The sequence below is a fragment of the Seriola dumerili genome, unplaced genomic scaffold, assembly GCF_002260705.1.
Source record: "Seriola dumerili isolate Sdu_G_001 unplaced genomic scaffold, Sdu_1.0 BDQW01000105.1, whole genome shotgun sequence".
NCBI classification, from domain to species: domain Eukaryota; kingdom Metazoa; phylum Chordata; class Actinopteri; order Carangiformes; family Carangidae; genus Seriola; species Seriola dumerili.
Genome location: NW_019174360.1, coordinates 4221174 through 4245144, shown reverse-complemented (window position 1 = coordinate 4245144; position 23971 = coordinate 4221174). Strand labels below are relative to the sequence as shown.

Below are 23971 nucleotides of genomic sequence, written 5' to 3'. Positions count from 1 at the left end.
AGTTTTATCCACCTTAGCTGACAGAAGAGGGCAGTTTTGCCATATAAGCCATGCAATTATGTCAGCTTCCACGTGTTGTTTTTTCTGCAGTTGTTAATTGCATAGCAAAACCTGTATAGGCTGCATGGAGTGCCACATTTGTTGATGTAAATATATCCAGGCCCCCACATGTTTGGTACTCCCCTGCAGTCATAAGCAAACACTGAGAAATATTGCACAAATACTTTCTTGGGTGTGCTGAGCAGTTTTGTAGGTGTGGTCACGCAGTCCAGGCAGGTCATAAGAAGAGTAATACATGACTGAATTGTAGTCTGGACTGGAGCATATCTTGTAAAGAAGAAGAAGCTCTAGTAAAGAAGTGAGGTGCCACATTTATGTCACAAAAAATCCCATAAAATCCTTCTTATCCTTCCAGTTCTTTTGTGAAAGTGCAGTTGATGGATCAAGTGTGTTGAGTTCTGGTGTCTTGGGATGTGTTGCAGGAAGGGGGGGGGGGTCATTTTTCCTCAGCTCAGAGTGGGAGGGGAAGGGAGGCTGAGGCAGATCAATGGAGACAAGTGGAGTTGGAATATGGGATGGCCCTGAGGCTAAGGATATAAATAATGCCAGCAGACATTGACTGCAGTACTCTCCCACTTTGTTTTTAACCTCATGTTTTACTGTCAGCACTACTGTAGGTACCGGACAACATGGCAGACAGCAGAAACCTGATGATGTTAATTAATAAAAAATTGATATGAAAATGATTTATAGCCACAGGAAGCCGTCGTTAAAACCCTATTGCATTGTTATCTTTTCTGGTTTTAATATATTCTTCTACATTTTAGCCGAAGTACGTTTGGTAAGATTTACACTAAATGGACTGAAAGCAAGATGACGATCGGTCCATTTATTGGGTTAAATGGATTGACAATATGATGTCAGGAAAATTCTTCCCGGGCTTTCATTGCTTTGTTTTTTCATGTGCCTCCGCCTTAAAAGAAATTTCAGGAATTTATTTTTATTTTTTGACTCTGACTCAATTGAAAAATAGTACAATTGAGAGTGAGTGAAAGTAACAAATTAATAAGTTTGTAGTAGTTAGTTTGTCCTTTACCTTGTGCCATATAAATGAGAAAAAATTGTCATGGTGATTTGTCTCACATTATTGGATAATCTTGGTGCTGTTGTATACTCGTGTCTCTCTCTGACCTTTGATCTCAGCTCCTTTTTAAACTTGTACATAAACCCTATCATCCAGCCCATCCCTCGCTCCGTCTTCTATTGTTGTAGTCGTCTATTATTGTCCCTGATCGGCTTGTGTTGGAGAGGAGCAGCCCGGCTGGGTGGGATTGAGAGCACTGGGGACACCATCGCTGTTCAGTAATCATCTCCTTTAAACCTGGATTGTAAAGGGCACCATGTTCAGGGTGATCTCTACTGAAAGACGGTTAGTAGGTACATTCGGAGAACATTTTTTGTACAACGTTTTCCCTTTGATCTTATTTTCCCTCATCGTGTCTTCTCGATTAACTTTTTCAAATGTAACCGGTCTCCGCGATAGCATAGGCCTTTGAGCTTAGACTGCGTTTACGGCACTGTGCACACAGGCAACATTTGCTCCTGTGAGCATAGCCAACGTAGGCTCTTTGTCCACCGGGATCCTCTTGTTTCAGAGCTGCCTTCTCCTTCTTCTCATTATTTTCGACTGAAAGATGTGCTTTTGCATCGCTGGCAGCACAGAGAACTTAGCGAGGTTTCAGAACTGAGAGCCAAAGCACGATAAGTCAAAAATATTTGAACTTTTAGTAAGTCGGACCCCTGATTCATCAGGGCTCATAGTTGCATGGCAACAGGAAGAACTGCATATGTCTGCTATAAAGATACATAAGGACTATGCCGTTTATGTGTCTTTATAGCTCATGCATGTAAATGTTCATTCAACTCCCCCGAGGTCATACAAGCTCTACTATTTCAATAGAGGAATATCAGACAGGTCAGGTGTCAATTCAGCTTCTGGCCGGATTAACTGCAGTGAAAGATGACACGGGCTATTGAACAGGCGTGGGCTGTGTAGACCCTGCTCATTATGTGCTCATTGTTTGTAGTTTACATTGTAAATATGTGATAATGATGTGATGTGAACATAATGTACTAACCACAGGCCTGTTTTTGAGATTTCAGCATTAGTTGAAGTGTTGGCAAAGCACTGAAGCAATTTAATCCATTTCTGTCTGTAATGATTCTGTTTGAATAGGACTTAGGTTGTTGAGCAGCACTGTTGGAGTCACAGTGCTCTTTATTTCAGCCCTGGGGTACTCATTAGAGCCAAGGATATTGGGATGTGCGACTCACTCTAAACCAATGAAGTGATAAGTCCTCTGGCTTTTTCTGGGTTGGATAATTAAATTGCTTAGGCAACATTTTAAATCTTACATTTTTATTGATTGTTTTATAGTTTTTTAGAGGTCTAATGATAGTTTCTCACCAAACAGATGCAACATTTAGCATACAAAACTGCTAAATTTTTTCCCTGAACTTTAAGCAATTAAAGTAAAATTTTAGTTGTCACTTTTTACTTTTTAGTAGCAATCGGGTTTAACTAGCAAGATGGATAAGATTTGTGAGAAGAGGAGAATATGTGGGTGTGTACATTTGTGAAGTTATTTCAAGTGAAATTTAATTTTGTAGATGTCAGTGTGAGGAGTACTATTCTGGTTTTTGTACTCAGTTATGTAATAGGTCTGCAACTAACACTACAACAACTCATTTCTACGAATCCCTCTATTATTAATGTGTCCTTCAGTAAAACATTAGGAAATAGCGTAAAGTGCCCATCATCATTTCACAGTAAACAAGATGACGTCTTCATATTGCTTTTGTTGTCCAATCTACAATTCAAAACTCAATGATGTTACATTTACAATGAACATCTTTGTCAAGTTTTACCACGTTGGCTCTTTATTGAAATGGTGTCAGAGGTGTTAATTCACCTCTGTATTGATTTGGGTATATGTTTGGATTTCAAATGATGATATCCGTCTAGTATTCTGTTCCCTCTTGTATGTAAATGTATTTGGAGAGACCGGTCAGCTGGAAATCACAGGGTTCAAGCCCTAGGCTTGGCAAGCATCCACTCAGCTGAAGTGTCCTGAAGCAAGATCGCTCAATTCCTGCTGTGATCAATAAAGTATCACATAATTGAACGTGTCATCTTCCCATCTGTTTCTCAGAGGAAAATACCGAGAGCCATTTTTGCATCGTTAAATCTTTTCAGGTCGTTCGTTTTGCATAGCGGAACATGTTAGGTTGCGCCTCTGTGTAACGCATTGGTTAGAGTGTTTTTTTTTTTGTTGTTGTTGCTTTTTTAAACTTTGCTAACCTGTACAATACAGTAATCTTAAATGTTTTCTCAGAGAACCCTCCTCTCCGTGTGCAGTTCTGCTTTGTTTATCTGCCCACGCGCAGAAAATCAATAGTTGTGAATGAATAGTGTAAAGTTGAAACTTTTGTTCAGACTACCAAGCCAGACTCTACAGGGTGGTTTAAACAAACCCGGATTGTCTTCTGACTTATGTATAGGAAAGGATTTTCTGCCAAAGCTTTACAACCTCCTGAGGGTATCTCTGCTCTAAATTTCAGTTTGCAACCCGAATGCTAATTTCCCCACTAATATTCAAAGGGTTGTTTCCCCAATTTGCATAAGGAAGTGCTCTGGATTATTGTTGCGAAGACGTTCACAGACTCTGGTTGAACAGCAGTGAACTTTATTGAACTTGTTAAATTAACAGCTTTGAACTTGAGCTCAGTCTTGGCAGTAGGGCAAACAAAACAGTACTTATCCTGGAATTAGTCTGCTAGAATCACTTTCATGGACTTAATTTTTTTCTTCCTCTCAGAGCCTGTACTTCTGTAAAAATGTATTTATAGACAATTGTCAGCCTTGCACATCCACCATCACATAGTCAGATATTTTTTAAAGCTCTGAAGTCTTTAAAAACTTAAAGTTTATTTACACACCCGACAATCAATTTGATTCCATCTTTGTGGCCTGCTAATTATTATTTTATTATATTGTCGTTATATTATATTTGAGCATTCACAATTGAATCCATTATGTTGTTAATCATAAATGGTGTTATGTCATCGTAGCGAGGTTTGCTAAATGCAGTGGTTTCTGCAGAAAGCAGCTGAAGGATTGTTAGCGGTACAGGCTTGTCACTGAATATCACTGATGATAATGCGACTGGTGACAAGAACAGATAAGATGCAATTTACCTTGCTCAGAAATAGAGATCAGGATCGACCAGCACCAATAGTTTGCCAACCTTATGTACTCATACAAATAATTTTTCTGTATCTCACAGCTGCACAAACACTCTCCCCCAAATTTGTGGGACAGACTGAGTGAATTGCGCTAGCTGCTGGCCACAGCTAAAGAGCAAAATGCTGCTTTAAGCAAAGATGGTCGCTCTCAGGAGAGAAGTACCGGTGATGTCGAGTCTGCAGCTACAGATGTGTCCTGTCCCTGTTTAGGAGAGAAATAAAAAAGTGAGACCTGGGAGGAAATTTGATTCACGACCAGCGTGGATGTTAAAAATCTGACCTAACATCCAGTCTTTGATTTACATGGAGCAGAGAGCTGAAATGAGCCAAGGAGCACTCTGCAAAGATTGCCACTTCGGGCTAATGTTTGATGACTGCCGCTGTCGGATGTGAGCCATGTGTGGGCGTTTTGTATGAGCCCACTCAGCACAGCTGTGATGATGTCAGTACGGCATGCGGCCTCTCTGGTTCCTCACTTTCAGGCGCGCACACACACACACACACACACACAGACTCACATATACTCACACTCTTTTCTCTCCTCTCTCTCTCTCTTTCTCTCTTTCTTTTACACCTACTTGCTTGCTTTTAATGCCTCTATAATAGCTACTGTACATGGCTGAATGGCCTTTTAATGTTTTTTTTTATTTCAGATGATGAAATGAATTGCATTCTAATTTATTCAATTAAATAGCGGCCCCAGCCCCCTTTCACTTATAACACGCCACTATTGTAGAAATGGCCCCATTCGTGAATTGATTCTCCATGCAGCTCCCTTGAATAGACAGCCAAGATTACAAATGGGGTTGATGCGTAAAATCGTGCAGGTTCACCCGACCCCACCTCGTTGCTTAATGGCGGTAATGGGTTTTATTGACACACATTAGATCAGCGCCAAGACGGCCTTACCCTCCTCTGCATCATTTGTATCCATGCGGTTGCAGCGTCTGACTTAGCTCCCCCAAACCTTCACCAGTCAAACACAGATCCGAAAAGATTGTCAGGTTGAAACGGGGTTGTCAGAAGCTCCACCATTCTCCGAGCCCCTCTTTCTAATGGGAAACACAGCTGCTACAGCACATCAACCCAGCAGGGCAAAGGTCAGTGGGGTTGTCAGATCATCAGCAGGATTCCTGTGGACTCTGAAGAGAAGAGTGTTGTGTTTTACGGTTCTCTCGGCCCAGAGCGCGCACATGCCGCCTGCTTTCGCTCGTATGGGTTAATCATTACAGCAGATGTGAGAGTGAATCAGCTGCAGCTTCAACATACATAGACGTTTGAACTGCATAGCTTTTACTGTCGAGTTTAACCAATACCTGTTAATGGCCACCGCTTTGCTCTTGCAAACTGGGTTTTATTGTGTGCGTGTCTGTGTGTGTGTGTTGTCTGTTTGTATAGTGTGTGTCTGTGTCTTCAGTAGCATTGGTTCCCCCTCTGAGAATTTTAGACTTGGGAGATGTTGAGACAGCTGTAACACGGCAGGGGTGTGTGCGCCTGTAACTCTCAGTGGGCCTGGAGACAGAAAATGTGCAAATGTTTGTTAATTTAATGGTCGGTGCTTTGACATAATGAGGAAGAATTACTACGTTCATCTTTGATACAAAGGAAACGCAAGGTGTTATAGTTACTACATGGAACTGACTTGTGTGTTAATGTGAGGACTCTCCACAGCGGTTTGGGTATGTGTGAATACTCATAGAAGGCCTGTTGCATACAAGAAACCAGTGTGTCAGTGTATCATTTCCTAAACAGTGTTATAATGATTTGTCTGTTTGTTTAACCAACAGAAAGTGTTTTTTTTTTTTTTTTTGAAGTGTTTTAAGAATTAAAACAGAATTTAAGAAAGTTTCTAAGAATCGTTGCATTAAATGAAGTGTTTCAATCGAAGATTTCCTGTACTACAGAGTTAATTTTCTTTGAACACAAATTGTACTAGACATCTCAAATCTGCCCCACAGACCTTGAACAAAGTCATTGCTGGACCGCTCCGTTCATATTTAATACAAGATCTTGAGAATTACGGATGGACACAGGACAGGATGTCATGCTTTATAGCTTCCATATGTTAGCCCCAATGCAGTTATATAAGGAAACACAACCTTGCGATATCTGCCACCTCCTTTGCCCAGAAATAAACCTCGTAGAGTAGGTTTCCCTAGCTCAGGTCTGTATAATAAAGCTTTTATTTTAGCTTTTACAGCTGTGCTGCACACCACTGCTATATAATTCCCACTGGCATGAGCAGGGAGGCCACGACGCGTAGCTAACCACCCACTGTAAATCCACAGTGTTCTCAGAAACAGTGCTGTGTCTGCCCATTGCACTAGGCTGGTGTGTGTGTGTGGTTGTGTGCATGTGATTATGTGTACATGTGTTTTTGGTAAGTGCTAACTGTTCTTGTGTTTGAAACTGAGATTTCTGTTGTTACATTGTTGTAGGTGTCTGTGACTAACTCGGCGTGTGTGTGTGTTGCAGGGGTCCCTTTAGCGTGGTGAGGCGCTGCATCAACAGGGACACGGGCCAGCAGTTTGCCGTAAAGATCGTCGATGTGGCCAGCTTCACCTCCAGCCCCGGCCTCAGCACAGAAGGTGAGGAACGCAGCAGACCTGCTTTGAACAGATGGGAGGTTTTAACAGAATCAGGACAAGAGAGGATAGTTGTCAGGGATCTTATCAGTCACAGAGAATTACACTTTTAGACAGACATACTTACATCTCGCAAGTTTTAACTAACGTGTGAACGGCTTTCTGTAATGTAGTGCAAACTACACCCACCTGGCTCTCCTTGTGGGTTAAAACAAATGTTGGGAATAGTCTGAAAATACAGTTTGGCTCACACATCAAGGCACACAAAGAGTGTATAATGTCCTTCTCACACACAAATAAATGAGGCAAATGTCGCACGCGTTGCGACTAGATGAATAATATGTTGGAACTGCACGTGTTTATCTGCGTGTGGATCGCGGCGCGTGTGTGTGGGATATCGACGGATGCCATGTCTCACCATGCGGTTTGATGCTTTGTCAAGCTGAGGTCTGTGCGTGTGTGTGTCTAAGAGAGCAAGCGAGAGAGATAGAGACAAAGATCATAGGTAGGTAGGGGTGTGTGTGTGTGCGTGTGCGCGTGTGTGTGTAATGTTGGCGTTCACCATGTGCCATCTGCGAGGTCTCAGTCAGAGATTAGTCTGGCAGCCAATAACAGCAAGACAAGGAAATGACCCATGGGAGGAGAAACTGAAAAGGGGAGCTTTTCACCTGTGTTTCCCAAACCGAAAGTCTGCGCTCTAAATAATTTTGGTAAATATGTTATCATGATCCAGAATCTAAATTTAATCATCAAAAATATAAACCACCCACATTGAGGGTTTTTTTTTTTCCACTTTGGAAATTTCTAGCATGCTTCACCCTGTGGTCACCGGTCAGTCGGAACAAGCGCAGTAACATTTATCTTGCGTGTGGTGTATGTGATGACAGGAATGTATAGAAGGATTTAGAAGTACTTGTGATTGTTATGGAAACATTCCCTTCATGGAAATTAGAAATTTAAATTTAAAGCATTCAAGATGTGTTTGTGTAGAGTATTTGACCTAACCTTTTATATTATATGATAACAATTCATTAAATCAAGATTTTAAAACAGGTTCAAAGTATGTAAATCGTTTAAGCCTGTGTGGGATACAAGCTGCGGGCTACATAACTTGAATATTTTCTTTATTTCAGTGCGCAATGAGTACAGCAAGTGTTATTTATGTTTTAGAGTGATCGTTTTCATTCCCTTTGATTAAAGCACAAGTGAACGCACAAGAATATGCACTTGATGTTTAGTCAAATAAGGCCTGTTTTTCTGACATTTTAAAAAAAATCACAAAAGAAGAAATAAGCAAATGGCCACTCAAAGTGACAAGGTAGAGAACTGGAGCGCAGCCAGGTTCGGAGAGCGGTTTCCTGAGAAGGCATACTTTAGCTTATTAAGAAAGAATCTGCGTCAGCATAAATGCGAGCGGGAACGAAAGGGAGACAGAACAGCGGGCTGGGCCGAGCTACAAGCTGAATATCAAACATCCACATTCATGTGTGAATATATTTGTGTGTGAGCGTGTCGGGGAGTTAGATGAACAAAAGGTTAATAGCATCATTAAGAGGCCGGTAGTATTAGGAGTTAAAGCAGAACGAGTAAGTGTCTGGATTTGTTGGATTTAATAAGGATGAATGTAGAGTGAAGGAGCTAGCGCTGGGATCAACATTAAAGCTTTATGGGTAATGAATTTCAGGTTGCAGTATTATTAGTTAGATATATATCAATGGTGATATTGGAAATATGATTCATCAGTACGTCAGACAAAGTATATGAGCAAGCATTTTTGAGTTTCGGTGTGATTTCAGTAAGGTGGTTTTATCCTAGGTTCTGGATATCACGAGATGCATGCGGCGAGATCCTTTCTCCCAGCTTCTCCCAGTAAAAACTTCAGAGTGGAATTATTTAACATTGCTTCACAAAGCGTAATCTAGCCCAGACCTTCCGTGCAAGAATTCATTTGGAATCGGCCCAGTGAATGGCACTGGTTTCATTCAAAGCGTTCCAGGCCTCTCTGGCTCCCTCCCTCTGTTTGAGTGGTTTCGTTGTTGCCGTGCGGACACTGGGCGGCATTGTTAAGTTCAAGAATAGATACTCGACGAGACGAGCGTAAAGAGGAGAGGAGAGAAATCATGAAAGCAAAGGAACAGGAGAATGGAGGCTCTGTAGTGGGGACACGGCGTCATTTCTCAGTGTTGCATAATGATACCGGCCTGTCACGACACAATGAGCGCACACACACACACACACACACACAAAGATCAGTAGACTTGCAGATGAGGAGTGGTCTGTGTAAATGAGGTTTTTATAGAGTGAGGAGCTCAACAACAGCCTGCCTCAGCGGTCTTAGCACACGTCTCACCACTTCTGTCATTCTATTCAATACCGTGTGTTTCCTTTTCTTTAAAAGGAGGACAGTCCCACTCCCTTAAGCTGTGTTTTCCCTCCAGTGTCGTTGTCGTTATTGAGGAATGCCACAGAATCATGTTGTAATTGTATTTGCAGTGCAATCTAGATGCAGGGATAATGAGAGGGGATGATGTTGATGAGTGCGGGCCAGATGTGGATTTAAATGTGCAATAATGATGGTATTGTAGCAGTGCTACATCTGGTGTGAGTTGTCTTTCTGTTGTATACCAGCTCGTGAGCTGTCTGCCCAACATGTGAAAACTCACCTTTCTTTGCTCAGTAAGAATGGCATCCCCCAGTTTGTAAATGAAACGCTCTGTAGCTCCCTCTGGTGGCGTAGTTCAGATGTGGCACATATGTCGAGGTTTGAAAGGAGGAGGGCTGCACGCTGGGCTTGTCCTCTTTGCTTTTCATCTCCTTAAATCCCCACCTAGAGATGTGGAACGAGCCTCTCGGCAGAACAGATTTTTTTTTTCTTTCTCAAATGAACACCAGGGAGCTTTCTCACCCAAAGGTCATCTGATTTTTGGTTTACATTTGTTTACTGCGTCCTCATTAAAGTACTTTCCACCTTTCAATAAGAATAAAAATAATGATTGGGGAAATCTGTTTCTCATTGTAGACATTTAGTAGCATGTGTATATAAAATGAAGTATACTCTTACAAGGAGACTGAGAGCAAAGCACTGGATTTACTGACACTACACAAGGAAAGAAGTACTTATTATCAGATTGAATACTAATTGTCGGACGTGAACAGTATCTCACTAAACCCCCTTTCTAATTTCTGTCTGCCAGATCTGAAAAGAGAGGCCAGTATCTGCCACATGCTGAAACACCCTCACATCGTGGAGCTGCTGGAGACCTACAGCTCCGATGGCATGCTCTACATGGTCTTTGAATTGTAAGTCTACGTGCACTCTGTAATCAGACGTCAGATGTGTTTTTGATGTGTAAGTTTAGGGTTTGATTTTGTGTCTTTTATGTGTACTTGTAACCGGGGCGGGAAACACCCGCACAGCTGATCAGTCCCGCATACCAAATACTGTTTCTCATCAGCCGCTAAATAGTTTAGATAGAGTAGAAAACGATGCATAGCTGGTAAGCTAAATTTAAATTTACCAGCAGTTGCCAGATGGCTACTGCGTGTATATTCACACCCTATCGTCGAACAGCCCCCTCACATTTGTGGTTACAGACTTATTTCCTTGATGGAAACAAAATCAGTGTTTGAGCTCTTTTTTAAAGTTCAGATGATACACACTACCATATAATGTAATTTTTGATGTACTGTGCTATATATCTGAAGATATATCTAGGCCAAGACAAAATATCAAGCATTAATGTTATATTTTCATGTGTTTTGGAATAAATAAAGGTGTGAGGCCTTTTTGAATGTAAATTCCCGGCCCGGAATAACAGGCCCGTGTGTCATTTTTAGGTAGATTTTACAGTAAAGACAAAGCATCTGTGTTCAATATAAAATCCACAGGTGACATCGGGCACGCGGGGAACGGCTCTCTCTACTTCTCCCCCGGCATCTGTCGTAAATCTAATTTTCTTAATCAACTCACCTGGTTAATTTGTTTCCTCTGTGTGGATTTTATTTAGTAAATCTGTATCCCATAGCTTCCTCAGAGCCTCCCTGGGGATTGTACTGGCTGAAAAGTGCTAAAGCGAAAGTTTAGTGCTTACGCGTTCGCACCAGTGAAGTGAAAATTGCTCCCTGGTGGACAGAGTTTTGCACTTTGTTTTAAACTCTATTTTGAGACACGCTAGTTTATGCGGTCTTGTGTAAACTGTTATCTGTAATTGGTAGAAATCTGATTTTTGTCTCGTCCCTACCCCGATCTCTTCTTTCTCTTTCTTTCCCGCTCAGTATGGACGGAGCAGACCTGTGTTTTGAAATTGTCAAGAGAGCCGACGCCGGGTTTGTGTACAGCGAAGCAGTGGCCAGGTAGGACACACGGTCTGGGAGCTGTGGGTAGAACATTTAAAATATGAATACAGCTTGAAATAAACAACAATTTGTCGATGTCTGTCTTTGCTTTCTGTTCACGCAGCCACTATATGAGGCAGATTTTGGAGGCACTTCGATACTGCCACGACAACAATGTGATTCATCGCGACGTAAAGGTGAGGTTTCTCCCACGAGTCCCAGACTGAGCCTCTGAAACCAGCAGACTGAAAGCTTTTCATAACAAGCGTAATAAATATGCTCCGTACCACAGACAACCACCTTCTCAGACCAGAAGATGATTATCTTCTAAAGGTCGAGCGCATTTTACTGTTTACCAGAAAACACACTCGGCGACATCCGTTCTTCACATTAATTTCCAGTTATTATATGGCTTTTAGAATAAACTTGCGGTTCAGTCTAACCACACGGAAGCCCTTTTGGCCTGCACACCAGCGCCTTAGCAAAACCCGAATCGTCAATATAGTTTGTATGGCATGACAAACAACCAGTGTGGATTTGTTTGGAGTTCTTGTGGTCAGATTAGCATTAACGGCTGATTCCAGCAGGATTAGCCATTCAACACGGGCATCAAAAACTACCAGACCAGCTGGAGCGGTCCTGAAACAGCCCCTCGATCCACACACCAGCCATTTGTCCACAAAGCGATCGAGGCCGCCTTGTGTCCGCGGGTGCTGGCGGGTCAAACCCGGTTGAAACGGGAGGTGCTCATTACTGCTGGTGTTTGCTTTAACACCCGCCTCGGAGTGCCAGATGGGTGCTTTTTTTAACACAAGAGGAAGGAAGTTTTCAGTCCAGTTACATTGACAGATGCACTGTCAATGTAACTGACTAAACCTGTCACTCATTTCTTTGTCCCGTGTATGTGGTGTATCAGCAGATTGTCACTCTCTCTGAGCGTTAGGAAGGAAACACCCCCTTGTTAGGTCTATTCATCTCTTTACTTTCATATAGACAGGATTATATTAACATTACAAATAGATTTAGAAATGGAACAAAAACATCCAAAATGTGTTTGTTTTAACATAATTTAGATACACTCAATCCATTGTCACAAATTTACCCATTTATATTTTCAGAAACATTATAGCATAACAGCATTCTCTAGAAAATAAACATGGCATGTATTTATTTTTAGAAAAGCTGCTGTCTTTGCAGTCACTGTAGTGCCTCTTTCTTTCTTTCTTTCTTTCTTTTTCTTCTTTCACTCAGACATTAAAGTAGAATTTAAACAATGATTTAATGTCTAAACAATGAGTAACTGCAGTAAAAAACAACAAACAAACATACATACATTTGTCGAACATAAGAAGTCATTACGTGTAGAAACGCTTTACTCATTGTTACAGAGAATTGCCCGATCAGTCCGGCATATGTTAGAAACGAAAGGTATTTATTTCTCCAGCGTTCACACTTTCATCACTGTCGGTCGGTAGGGGGAAACACCGTCACTCCCGTGCGGCGAAGGGTGGAGTTGATGACACAGATACTGTTTCTCGGGGTACCCGAGGGAGTGTTGAGTTGAGAATTTAAAGCCACAGGCACAGACGTCCGTCTGAACTCTGTCGTCGAGCTGTTGGACGTCGCCCAATTGCCGAGTCGGTCTCCGAGTACTCGGAGGGCGGTTTTGCGCACCGAGCCGGATAACAGGAAGTACATGACGGGATCCAAACAGCTGTTGAAGGCGGAGAATAACAACATGACCTCATTGGTGCGGTCCACCAGGTGCAAGTAGTCGCACGATGCCGTTCCGCTGAGCTGGGAGAGGATGTAGACGGGGCGAAAGGCGTGGTAGGGCCCGAAACAAAGGGTAAACAGAAAGAGCACAAAGAAGGATTTCTTGGCGGTCCGTTGGTATTTGTGCGAGTTGGGCAGGTCCGGCTTGTCCCGTGACACCCTCAGCAACTGGGAGGCGATCTTCGCGTAGGAGACCACGAGCATGACGAAGACGAGCCAGAACAACAGCACCAAGATCGCGTTGAAGTAGGCTTTCCCTTTGGCTACGCGTCGCTGCTTGTACTGGAAGCACTGGCCGCTGTTCTCTTTGTCCTCGGCCGTGGCGATCATGGGCACCACCGCCATCAGCGACAGACCCCACAGAGCCGCGCACGCCACCCAGCTCCACGGACAGTTGTGCCCCCGCAGCCTCATCATCACGCCTCTCCGCGCTCTACCTTTTCCTTTGAGCCTCAAGTATCTGTCCAGGCTGATGAGGCCCAGTAACAGGATACTGATGTACATGTTCATGTAAAATAGATTCCCCACCAGCTTGCAGGCCAAAGATCCCAGTACCCACTTGTTTCCATTAATGTGGTAGAGGACCCTGAAGGGCAGACACGCCAGCAGGACCAGATCAGCCACGGCGCAGTTGATGAGGAATACTCTTACAGAATTGCGGCTGGAGTGTAAGAAAAGGAAGACCCACAGCGCAAAGAGGTTACCCACGAGCCCGACGACAAAGAAGAGGGAGTAGGAGACCATCAGCGGCAGACGGAGGGTCGTGTCGTCAAACGAACAAATATTCTGGTTTGGGGAGACCGCCGACGAGGCGGAGAAAGGAGAGGAGGAAAAGGCAAGAGAGGAGTTGGACGACGCAGAGGCCGAAGGAGTGAAGGGGAAAGAAGAGGCGGTCATCGTGTCTGAGGAGTGGGATCTTGAGGGTTGTCAATCAGGCTCTGAAAAAGAAAGGGAAAAGCTCATTTCAGTTTATTGTCACTGAATAAAACCAATGGAAAAAGCAGAAAAAAAGAATAGTGTGCATCACTGTCTAACTGCAGTGATGTGTATGACAGGTGAATATGTGGGTTGTAGTTTATAAAGAAATTATTTTATGCAATAACAGGAGGTGTAGAAGCAGCGTATCGAACACTCTGGAAAAGTGTTTGTTTTCTATTGTCGCTGGATTTAGTTTTTTACTCGTGGGAACCCGAGTCGTGACTAATGGAAAGTTTCATGCCTATTTAACACACGAATTCCAGTTCCACCGAATTACGACGACACTCGGAACCACTCACCGTCTGACTGCTACAAACAGATGTTTGGATTAAAGCAGAACGCTCACCATTAATGTTCCTTCCGCAGGAGGGTCAGCACAGCTGTAGTTTAAACGCGTGCGAATGATGTGTGACCGCAGTAGTCCGCTGTGTGTTTTCCTCCATCAAACTTGCGACCTGTTAAGTAAAACTATAGTTACATACATAATAAAATATAACAAAACCGCAGTGCATGTCCTTTACATTTTCCTTTTGCCATCTTCATCTTTCTCTTTGACCTCTGAATCAGTCATAAATCTTGCAGACTCTTTTTGCATATCCTTTTGACAGCATCCACTCCTCCCCGTCCTCCTCTGCTCTCTGTTCTCAGCTCGCAATCAGTCTTTGTCTTACCGGTCTCGTCCTCTCTCTCTCTCTCTCTCTCGGTCGGTCGAGAAGCTGCACTCTCTCCGATCCTTCTCTCCCTCTCACAGATATGAAAGTTTAGTCCGCCAGTCCTCTCTGCCTCTTGTTCTCTCTCTCTCTCTCTCTCTCTCTCACTGCGCCTCTCTGATCTCGAATCGTCTCAGTCAACATCCTCCACGCCCCTCTGTTCCCCTATAACGAGAAGTGTGAAAAATGTGAAGGCAGGAAGTGAGACCACCGCCACAACCATCATCTGCCATGCAGCTCTCCCCCTAAAATTATTTAAATCTATGCTTACACGCTTACCGGTGCCAGATCATAAAAACAAACAGTCATAATTGAGATGGAGAAAAAACTTTAATAGTAGTTTAATAATAATATTGATGAAGTCTTAGACTGCCAGTGAGTGCGTTTGGTCGAATACCCTTGTGTTTTACAAAGCACTTGTCGTTGGCGTCGTCTTGTAAAATACAGCAGCATTACTTCTATGCAAATGGAGATTAAGTGTGAAAACTATGTTGCAAAAATACTCTCATGTATTGACTGCTTAAAAACTGTCACTTCTCTTTCTCTTTCTTTCTTTCTCTCTCTCTCTCTCTCCTCTCTCTCTCTCTCTCTCTCTTCTTGTATGTCACTGTCAGTAATTCTCTACTGTGTGGTTAGTTTTTCTCCGCCCTGTCCTCTTCTAAGTTATACACAAGTTACTTTTACAGCATGGCCATTAATGCAGTTCTCTTCAATGTAGTAAAATGCATATCAAACCTCGCTCTACAGCACACGAGTGTGTGTGTGTGTGTGTGAGAGAGACGTGTCAATCTAATGCTTATTATCCAAGATGCACCGGCTAAATCCTGGGGCAAGAGCATCATAATAAAATTCGCAGTTATAGTTGTTCGAGTCGTCTTGTCATTGTGAAACCGCGGTTTACTAACCAGCGTCAGAACATATGGGATCCTGCACTTTTGCACAGAAAGAGAAAAGCAAAGCACTGCACAGGCTGCAAAAAAAGTTTTTTTTTTTTTTTTTTTTTTTTTTTTTTCCCCCCCCCTCTGCGTCAGTGAAACGAATAAGACTGTTAAAAAATTTACTGTTGAACTTCTCTCCTTTATTCCTCCGCAGCCTCACTGTGTGCTGCTGGCCTCAAAGGAGAACTCTGCTCCGGTCAAGCTGGGAGGTTTTGGAGTGGCGATACAGCTGGGAGAGTCTGGCTTAGTAGCTGGAGGTACAGTAGACACTTTGACCTCGACAAACTGAGAAAACACGGCTTCCCTGCCTTAATTAGACAATTAGTCAGATCAGATGAACTGGAAAATGTAAATTGTGGCTAGGTCAGGATGTCGACGGAGGCCTGCTCCAGACGGACGGATGGCAAATGATTTAAATAATTAACCTATGAAGTTATGAAGTAACATAAACTAACATTTAAACCATCGTTGGTCTCAGCCATTCACATATTCCTACCCCAAATATCGTTATAAATCGTCCCTCTGCCCGCTCTTTTCAGGTCGAGTCGGTACTCCCCACTTCATGGCCCCGGAGGTGGTGAAGCGGGAGCCGTACGGCAAACCGGTGGACGTGTGGGGATGCGGAGTCATCCTCTTCATCCTCCTGTCCGGCTGCTTGCCTTTCTACGGCACCAAGGAGCGCTTGTTTGAGGCCATCATTAAAGGGAAATACAAGGTAAGAACACGGCGGACAAAGCGGCCTCGTCGTCAGCCGACAGCTCGGCGCGCTAATGTGCGGCAGATGCAGTCGCTGAGGGCAGCTAGACGGATAACACTGCGGCGTCATCCGTCAAGCTGCTGCTAAATAAACAGAGCTTATTTTTTAGAATCAAATCTGGAAGTAATATGCTCTACCGTCACCGCAACTGCGTTTTACAAGAACATTACAGACTGTGACGAGTGTCTGTCTGCCCACATTCAACCGTGCACGCGTGTGCGCTTTTCCAGATGAACCCGCGTCAGTGGGCCCACATCTCAGAGAGCGCCAAAGACCTGGTGAGACGCATGCTGATGCTGGACCCCGCTGAGAGAATCACTGTCTACGAGGCCCTCAACCACCCCTGGCTGAAGGCGAGCTCACACAAACACACACCACCACAACCAGTAATAAATTAAGAACTGCTGAACTTGTGCTTGTGACAAGCTATATTTCAAAACCCGGAAAATAAGTGGGATATAGGGGTTTTGAATGAAATAAGCTTTGGCAAGTAATTGTCACCTTTCAAACCACTGGCCTTTAGTGCTGCTGACTCAAGACCACTTCCTTCTGCTAGAAGCTACACCTCTGCTTTCACATCCGTTCTGTGACTGCTCTAATGTGTATGTGCAGCTCGCTTCACATCCTCACCATTTCCTACTTGCGCTAATGTGACTGCTTTTTTGTTTTTGGTGGGTGTAGGAGAGGGACAGGTATGCCTACAAGATCCACCTGCCTGAAACGGTGGAACAGCTGAGGAAGTTCAACGCCAGGAGGAAGCTGAAGGTTAGCGCGGTGTCGAAGTTCAACCATAAAATCTCCAGGTTCAGCTGGATAAAAATCAGAGATGGGAGGAAGTGTGGCCTCCCCCGCACTGCGCAGCCGGTTCTAATCACTGACCCAGATCATTTGTTATGTCATGTTTTCCCAATGATTGTCATCAGACCTCTAGAGGCCTCGCATACAAATATGTACAACTGTGTAACGGCTGTATTATCCCTACTCTGTATCCCAGGGTGCAGTGCTGGCCGCCGTTTCCAGCCACAAGTTTAATTCCTACTATGGCGACCCCCCAGAGGAGCTTCACGACTTCTCAGACGACCCCACCTCCTCAGGTAAACGGCTCAGCGAAAGAGGACGATAAAATAACGTTGTCTACGTTACGGCGGTATTGCAGTTATGTAGTAGTTAATTGTGCAAACTGATGTGTGTGTGTGTGTGTGTGTGTGTGTGTGTCAAGATTTAGCTCTCCCTCCATATGTGAACTATCCACCCATGTGTCATTAGAGGTCAGAGATGAAACACATTGATAGAGGACACAAAAGGGACATTCACTTTCTAGCCAGGTTTCTATTCTGGTGTCTTAATGTGATCTCCAGCTGTCTGCGTGGAACTTCCTCTGTTTCAACAAAGACAGATGTTACCCAACAGCCTCACTTCCCTGTCTCAAACACAGACTTTCACTTCCTTTGATAAGAAGAGCGGCGGCGGGTATGCATAGAACACCGGTGCGCTCGTCTTAAACGGTAGAAAACGAGCACCGAGTTGCGCGGTCGCTTAGCGAACGGGCGCAACGAGACGAGCTTTGCGCATTTGCGGCTCGGTTTTGTAGCGGCCGCTGCAGCCAAATATACTGGTGTGTATTTTGTTTCCGCTGAGGCTGGCAGTCTGTGGCGGACGTGCTTCCTGATGACCGGTTTCTTTTCGCAGCCGGGCACAGGACCGACTAGACCGCCTCTGGCGATTTTCTCGCTCTGTTGCTGCTCTTTCCCCTTTTCCTTTTACTCCCTCCCAGCCCTCTCTGACTCTGTATCCTCTCCCTTCTTTCTTTGGTTTTCTCTCATTATGAGCTGTTAAAAACTCTGTACATCCTCTAATCTCAGCTTCTTTCTTCGGTGTTGTTTTTCTTCCGCCCCGCCATCTAGGACTGCTAGCTGCCGAAAGTACGTATCACCCTTCCCACTCGCAGAATCTTGATGTGTGATATCATCATCATCATCATCATCATCATCATGACATGCTCACCTGCTTTTAGCTGCTTTTTCTTTTTCTTAGTGATGGATGATGTGGCTCCTCCTCCTCCTCTGCTTCCTCTGTCTCCTTCTGTCTTCTCTCCTGTCTCCCTTTTGAGAAAACCCATTCGGTTTGATGAATGTGCTTTTATTCCATATGCTTCCCGTTGACCTGTAAAGATGACACTCTGTTCACGTACATCTCGGTTATTCCGGTCGCTGAACAAAGGAAAAAGAAAATTGGGATTGTTTTGTCACGACTTGAATGAAACCAAAAAACAAAGGTTACTAGGATAAGTTGCTCATACGCCTCCGTGTTGACTAACGGCGGGACTATCTATCATATTGTATAGCGCTTAAAAAGCTGCATCTTAAATAGGGATATCGACGACGAATTGCCGATCGAACAGCGGAGACCCGAGTCTGTCGTCAGCAGTGTAGTTGGGGGTTAGTCTCCCAAATACTGCGGGAGCAGTCATTGTTAAGAGACAATGTTATTTCATGTAATCAATTTCCTCGAGGAATAGCGTTCGGTATTTGTATCCGGTTAGCTTTCGGCGATCAACCGGTTATCGATCCATACATGGCCGACAGTCGATTGAGAAAAACAATCGGTAACCCTAATCGGGATGTACGTTAACAGACGTATAACGAGGTTTTCCCAAAGGGAATAACGGCTTAAATAGCTCGTTCTCCTCACAGTAACAGTTGAATAAAAGTCTAATTTGTTTTTTGGTCAAAACCCATTACGAGCACATGATTATTCTCGCCATATCCATCTTTCATCTGTCATTCCAGGACTTGAGCCTAGAAATTCTTGACTTTCTATTCCAGACCAGCGCAGGATTGAGAAATTTCAAGGGCGGAGTAAATCCTCGTCCCTACTATTTCTGAAATCATTTGTTAGAGATAGAGGTTTGTTTGGCTGCCTGCGGAGGCTTGCGGAGACAACCGAAGACCGTGGTGTAATATCACCACCTGCTGCTAATAAATTGTGTGGCAACTTAAAGATCAGCCCGTGGGTTCAAAAGAATCACAGATTCATCTCTAAATAACCTTAAGAGCAGTCGGAGAGAGAGGAAAATGTTTTCTCACCGCAGCTCCCTCACTTCTTCTCAGGGTATTGATGACCATGGAGCTTTATTACTACGTAGGCTACAAATACTCGTGAAGTTTATATATCAGATTAGAATTTTCTTTCTTCACTTATCACACTGTATATTTTTGCACTTTTACATTTGATTATATTTCTATTTAGCATTTTTTCTCAGGCCTACTGCCCCTAACCCATCCTTCACACTGTGACTTTCTCAAATGACTTTCTTCTGATGTTGTATTGACGCCATGTACCGCTGTTTCTCTGGTTTTGCTGCATGTGTGGGCGATGCAGCAGGTACTTGGGGTTCAATAGTTGTGAATGTTTGTGCGTGTTTTCTGTTGTGCCGTCGATCGTTTGTGATTATTTTGGTGTTGTTTTTGGTCTTTTGTTGTTGTTTCCCTGTATGTGGATGCGCAACGGGTGGAGTGTCTGCAGATACACGTGTCTGTCTTGTTCAGTGTTTGCATTTCGTGTTGTGTTGTGTTGTATGTTTGCAGGGATTGCTTGGCGTACTTGTGAATGCTTCTGTGTGCTTGCGATTCAGTCTACATTTATTTGAGTGTATAACTTTGGTGTGCGCGTGTAGGGGCAGTATCGCAGGTTTTGGACAGTCTAGAGGAGATTCACGCGCTGACGGACTGCAGTGAGAAAGACATGGACTTCCTGCACAGCGTCTTCCAGGATCAGCACCTCCACACCTTGCTAGACGTGAGTAGGCGTCACGATGAATCGAGGCTCGGGTCATTATGTGTATTTGTATTATTTATTTATCTGTTGTCGTTTCAGCTTTATGACAAAATCAACACCAGGTCGTCTCCTCAGATCAGAAATCCCCCTAGTGACGGCGTGCAGAGAGCCAAAGAGGTGAGGAATTTGCTGCCAGCGTAGTTCTCTGACCAGTAAAGCGATGTTCAGTGACATATAGTCTGTTAGTCTGTTAGGTATTACGCGCGTGCCTGAGATTCATACCTCTTTCTTGTTATTTCTCCTCACCAGGTACTGGAAACCATCTCCTGTTACCCAGAGAACATGGAGGCCAAGGAGCTCAGGAGGATCCTCACACAGCCGCACTTCATGGTGTGATGTTACTGAAGCCTGCGTGTGCACACGTGTGCACACGTGTGCGCACGCACACACACACACACACGCGTGGAGCAACGTACATATACATACTTAGTCACTGGCTTTGTCAGTGCACGTAACGTGTGCTTATTGGTGTGTGTGTGTGTGTGAGAGATTACAACCTAGTCAGAAGTAGGGTGTTTTGACAATCCACATAACTCCCTCGGCCACAAAGCTGCTTAGCACCTGAGCTCGGCGAGCCCTCCGGCAGGGAAAGACACAGAGGCGGGAGAGTTGGAGCTGTAGGAGGAATGCGCTGAAGGAATTCAGTGTGGATATAGGGTGGGTTTTTTGCGGTGACTGTCGATGTTTGTCAGGATGGACGTTTAAACTGCAAAGTGAGGTGGAAGAAATAGGCAGAGTTGGATTTTGTGGAGAGGTATGGTACATTTTTGGGGTCTGTAATTGCTTTGCCTCAAAGAGTGTAGCTGGTTTGTTGCATGCAGTTTTGATCTCTGTTTGTGGATAAAACGGTATAACGGCAATTGGTTGAGTGAGAAACTTTTTGTGTGGGATACCTGTTTTGTAGCGGTACTTTTTTGATTAACTGTCACAAAATGGCGCAGTGGCTAAATTTTGCACAATGAGGCGTTTCCTCTCTGCCGATTCAGTCTTTGACACTCAGCGGAGCGGTCACACCCTAGGTTCGCTTCAATCCAATTAGGCCCTCCTGCTCTCTGACCTGACTTCATCCTGCCACACACTTTAACTGCGCCGCTGGCAAAACTGGCGCAAAGGGCCTGTAAGTTTGCCCGTTGTGACGTATCGTCGCGCTATGCGGCGTCGCTCCGATAAACAGATGTGATTGTTTGGCAAATGCAGACAGTAGACGTGTTTGTAGTAAAACCACAGTGTGTCAGTTATAGGATTAGTGGCCAAAGAGGAGGATCAGCGTAAGCTGCACTATCCCCGGCCCCCCCTTCTTCACTGGGGTCTGGTAATATGTACAGTATCAGTTTTATATACATGAGATTATTTTGGACCATCGGGACAGTCTGTTGGCGGAAGAAGCTGTTTGCTTAGTTAGTTTGTAATGGTGCGGCGATATAGGTGGGGAGATGGGATTGTTTTGGTTGGATGCGGTTTTGAGTCGGGCCGCTCCTTACAGCGGCCACGCTCCACACCCTCGGGAGAAGGTTGACCGCCAGGTGACGGAAGCCTATCTCTCAACCTGGATTGCTCCCAGACCCTGCTAGTCCTTTGTGGGGGGTGTTTTTTTGTTTTAAATTTTCTTTCTTGTAGTCTATGTTGTGGAGGGGAATTGGTGGGAGAAGTGAGAGGGAAGAAAAAGGGAAGGAGAGAGGAGATGGACATGGTTATGGTTGTAGCTGGGGACTACGGTCATGTAAGTGGCTTAGATTTTGGGAGTGAATTATGTTTAGGATTTAGAGAGGTGAAAAATATATTCCAGATGTAGGATATGTTGCGGTGGGTCCTGAGAATCTTAATATTTGTCTGTCCGTCTGTGTACATCCAGGCTCTGCTGCAGACCCACGACGTGGTGGCCCACGAGGTCTACAGCGATGAGGCGTTGAGGGTGACCCCTCCACCCACCTCACCGTACCTTAACGGAGACTCCCCGGACAGCACCAACGGAGACATGGACCTGGAGAATGTTACCAGGGTTCGCCTGGTCCAGTTTCAAAAGAACACTGATGAGCCCATGGTGCGTAGACAAATTCTGCCGCCAAATGTCAGATATGTGACGTGTACTCTGTTTTTGTTGAAGCAGTATTGCTTTTGCAAGTATGCTTCGCCTTCACAAGGTACTATAGGATCTAGACTAGATGCAGACTTAAGTTTGTGTGTGTGTGTGAGAGAGAGAGTGAGTGAGTGAGTGGTGAGTTAGCATTTCTTTAAAGCCACTTCACAGTAAAAAGAAGTGCAGTGATTTGCTGTGATAATGCAGAAAGTATTCCTTTTGCACACTGCAGCTGTGTTCCTGTTTTATGAAATACAGAAACACATAGATCCTTTTCAGAGCTGGTGTTGACATGTGTCTTCAGTGATCTGATCATGAGTGGGCAGCTGTAAATATGTCAGTTCACACCTGGAGTTAAAATGTGTCTCTGCATGAGTGTAGAGTGAGCACTTGTGATTGGATCTCACTTCCCCGCTTCATATGCAAAGAAACAGTTATGTGTTGTTTTTAGCCAATGGAGTGTTGTTTTGTGTATATATATATATGTATGTATGTATGTATGTATGTATGTATGTATGTATTGTGGTGTTAATGCCATAATTTAGAATGTACTCTTGTTGAAATGGGGCACTAGTCCTCTGAGAGGACAACAATGAATTACTTCATTGATAAATTTATCAATCTCATGTCAGAAGCTGTGACTTCTTGATTCAATGGATTGCCAGTGTCTATGTCAAAAGAACACAACAGGACAACAGCTGGGTGTAAATAAAGGCGTTTATTAAGTAAATAACCATAAAGATGAAAATAATAATGAAATGAGCAGTGTGATGAATTGGCAATGGTGGGAGAGAATATGTTATGGCTATACATATAATGATACCACGTCTACGAATGAGATTAGGTAATTAAATATTACTATATTATTTTGACATCGACCCAGTCAAGAGCAGAGAGTTAAGACTGGCCTGCTATGAGTTGTGCTGTAGCTGGAGACCCTTGGCTGGAACCCAGGTGGCTGCGGTTGCTGCTGTTATCACGGTGACTGATTGTGCCTGTGTGTCAGTGATTGTGATGGAGTTTGCCAGGATATGTTCTGTCTGAGTTTGTGGCTCTTAGCTTAGAGCTAAGAGTTTACATGGCTGCAGAGCTTTGAGCTGGGACTCTGAGCTTTGAGCAAAGTTCTCAGCTTCTAGTTTTCTGCATTGTTTTTCTAGCTCTAGCTTCTTCCTTCAGCAATGTGTGAATTAATCACAACTGTTTTATCCCCTGGGGGCTGGTGCACGTTTCAGGGGTGTCACCTGTGTTCTTCTTTGTTTCAACTTGGGGAAGAGAGTAATTTTCCATGGAACTTTTGAGTAGTTTAATTCTACAGTTTACCTATAAACTTGCATATCTGTGTTCTGTAATAATAATAATAATAATAATATGGACATTCTGGATGTCATGTGGTGTGTGTTTGCTTGTGTGAAGGATGCTGACAGTACGGTCACATTAAGGACATTGATTTAAAGTCTACATGTTACATTTCAAACATTCTATGGGATAGAAGTTTGGGATTGAACTGTTGCATAGAAACATCTCATGAGTTACAGAACAGTTAGATATTTAATTATATATTTATTTTTCCTCAGATCTGTGTCTGTGAAGAGAGTTGTGCTGGTCACTACCCAGGATTGGAATGTGGGTTGTAGTTAATGATTCTTATCTAGAGAGGGATAGAGGAAGGGATG

At 43.8% G+C, this 23971-nt stretch overlaps 2 protein-coding genes across 13 annotated transcripts in view; one reads left to right on the top strand and one right to left on the bottom strand.

Annotated features, from left to right (window-relative positions):
• The window catches only part of LOC111222784 (peripheral plasma membrane protein CASK-like), a 43080-nt gene that overhangs the window by 2101 nt on the left and 17008 nt on the right, over window positions 1–23971 (top strand). For 7 of the 12 annotated variants that reach the window (XM_022746636.1, XM_022746634.1, XM_022746632.1 and 4 more), the window contains exons 2-16: window positions 6781–6893; window positions 10085–10190; window positions 11166–11243; window positions 11350–11422; window positions 15782–15884; window positions 16167–16342; window positions 16615–16737; window positions 17066–17149; window positions 17379–17478; window positions 18289–18306; window positions 19766–19768; window positions 20061–20182; window positions 20261–20338; window positions 20471–20551; window positions 22074–22262. In XM_022746636.1, coding sequence (XP_022602357.1) covers window positions 6781–6893; window positions 10085–10190; window positions 11166–11243; window positions 11350–11422; window positions 15782–15884; window positions 16167–16342; window positions 16615–16737; window positions 17066–17149; window positions 17379–17478; window positions 18289–18306; window positions 19766–19768; window positions 20061–20182; window positions 20261–20338; window positions 20471–20551; window positions 22074–22262 — 1447 coding nt within the window. The remainder of the gene's footprint in view (window positions 1–6780; window positions 6894–10084; window positions 10191–11165; window positions 11244–11349; window positions 11423–15781; window positions 15885–16166; window positions 16343–16614; window positions 16738–17065; window positions 17150–17378; window positions 17479–18288; window positions 18307–19765; window positions 19769–20060; window positions 20183–20260; window positions 20339–20470; window positions 20552–22073; window positions 22263–23971) is intronic. The other 5 variants (XM_022746637.1, XM_022746635.1, XM_022746628.1 and 2 more) reach the window with 2 other exon arrangements.
• LOC111222786 (probable G-protein coupled receptor 34) lies at window positions 12201–14769 on the bottom strand. The gene is made up of 3 exons (XM_022746640.1): window positions 14651–14769; window positions 14326–14434; window positions 12201–13939 (listed from the first exon to the last, which is right to left on the bottom strand). The coding sequence occupies exon 3, from the start codon at window positions 13896–13898 to the stop codon at window positions 12684–12686; it is 1215 nt and encodes a 404-aa protein (XP_022602361.1). The 5' UTR covers window positions 13899–13939; window positions 14326–14434; window positions 14651–14769; the 3' UTR covers window positions 12201–12683.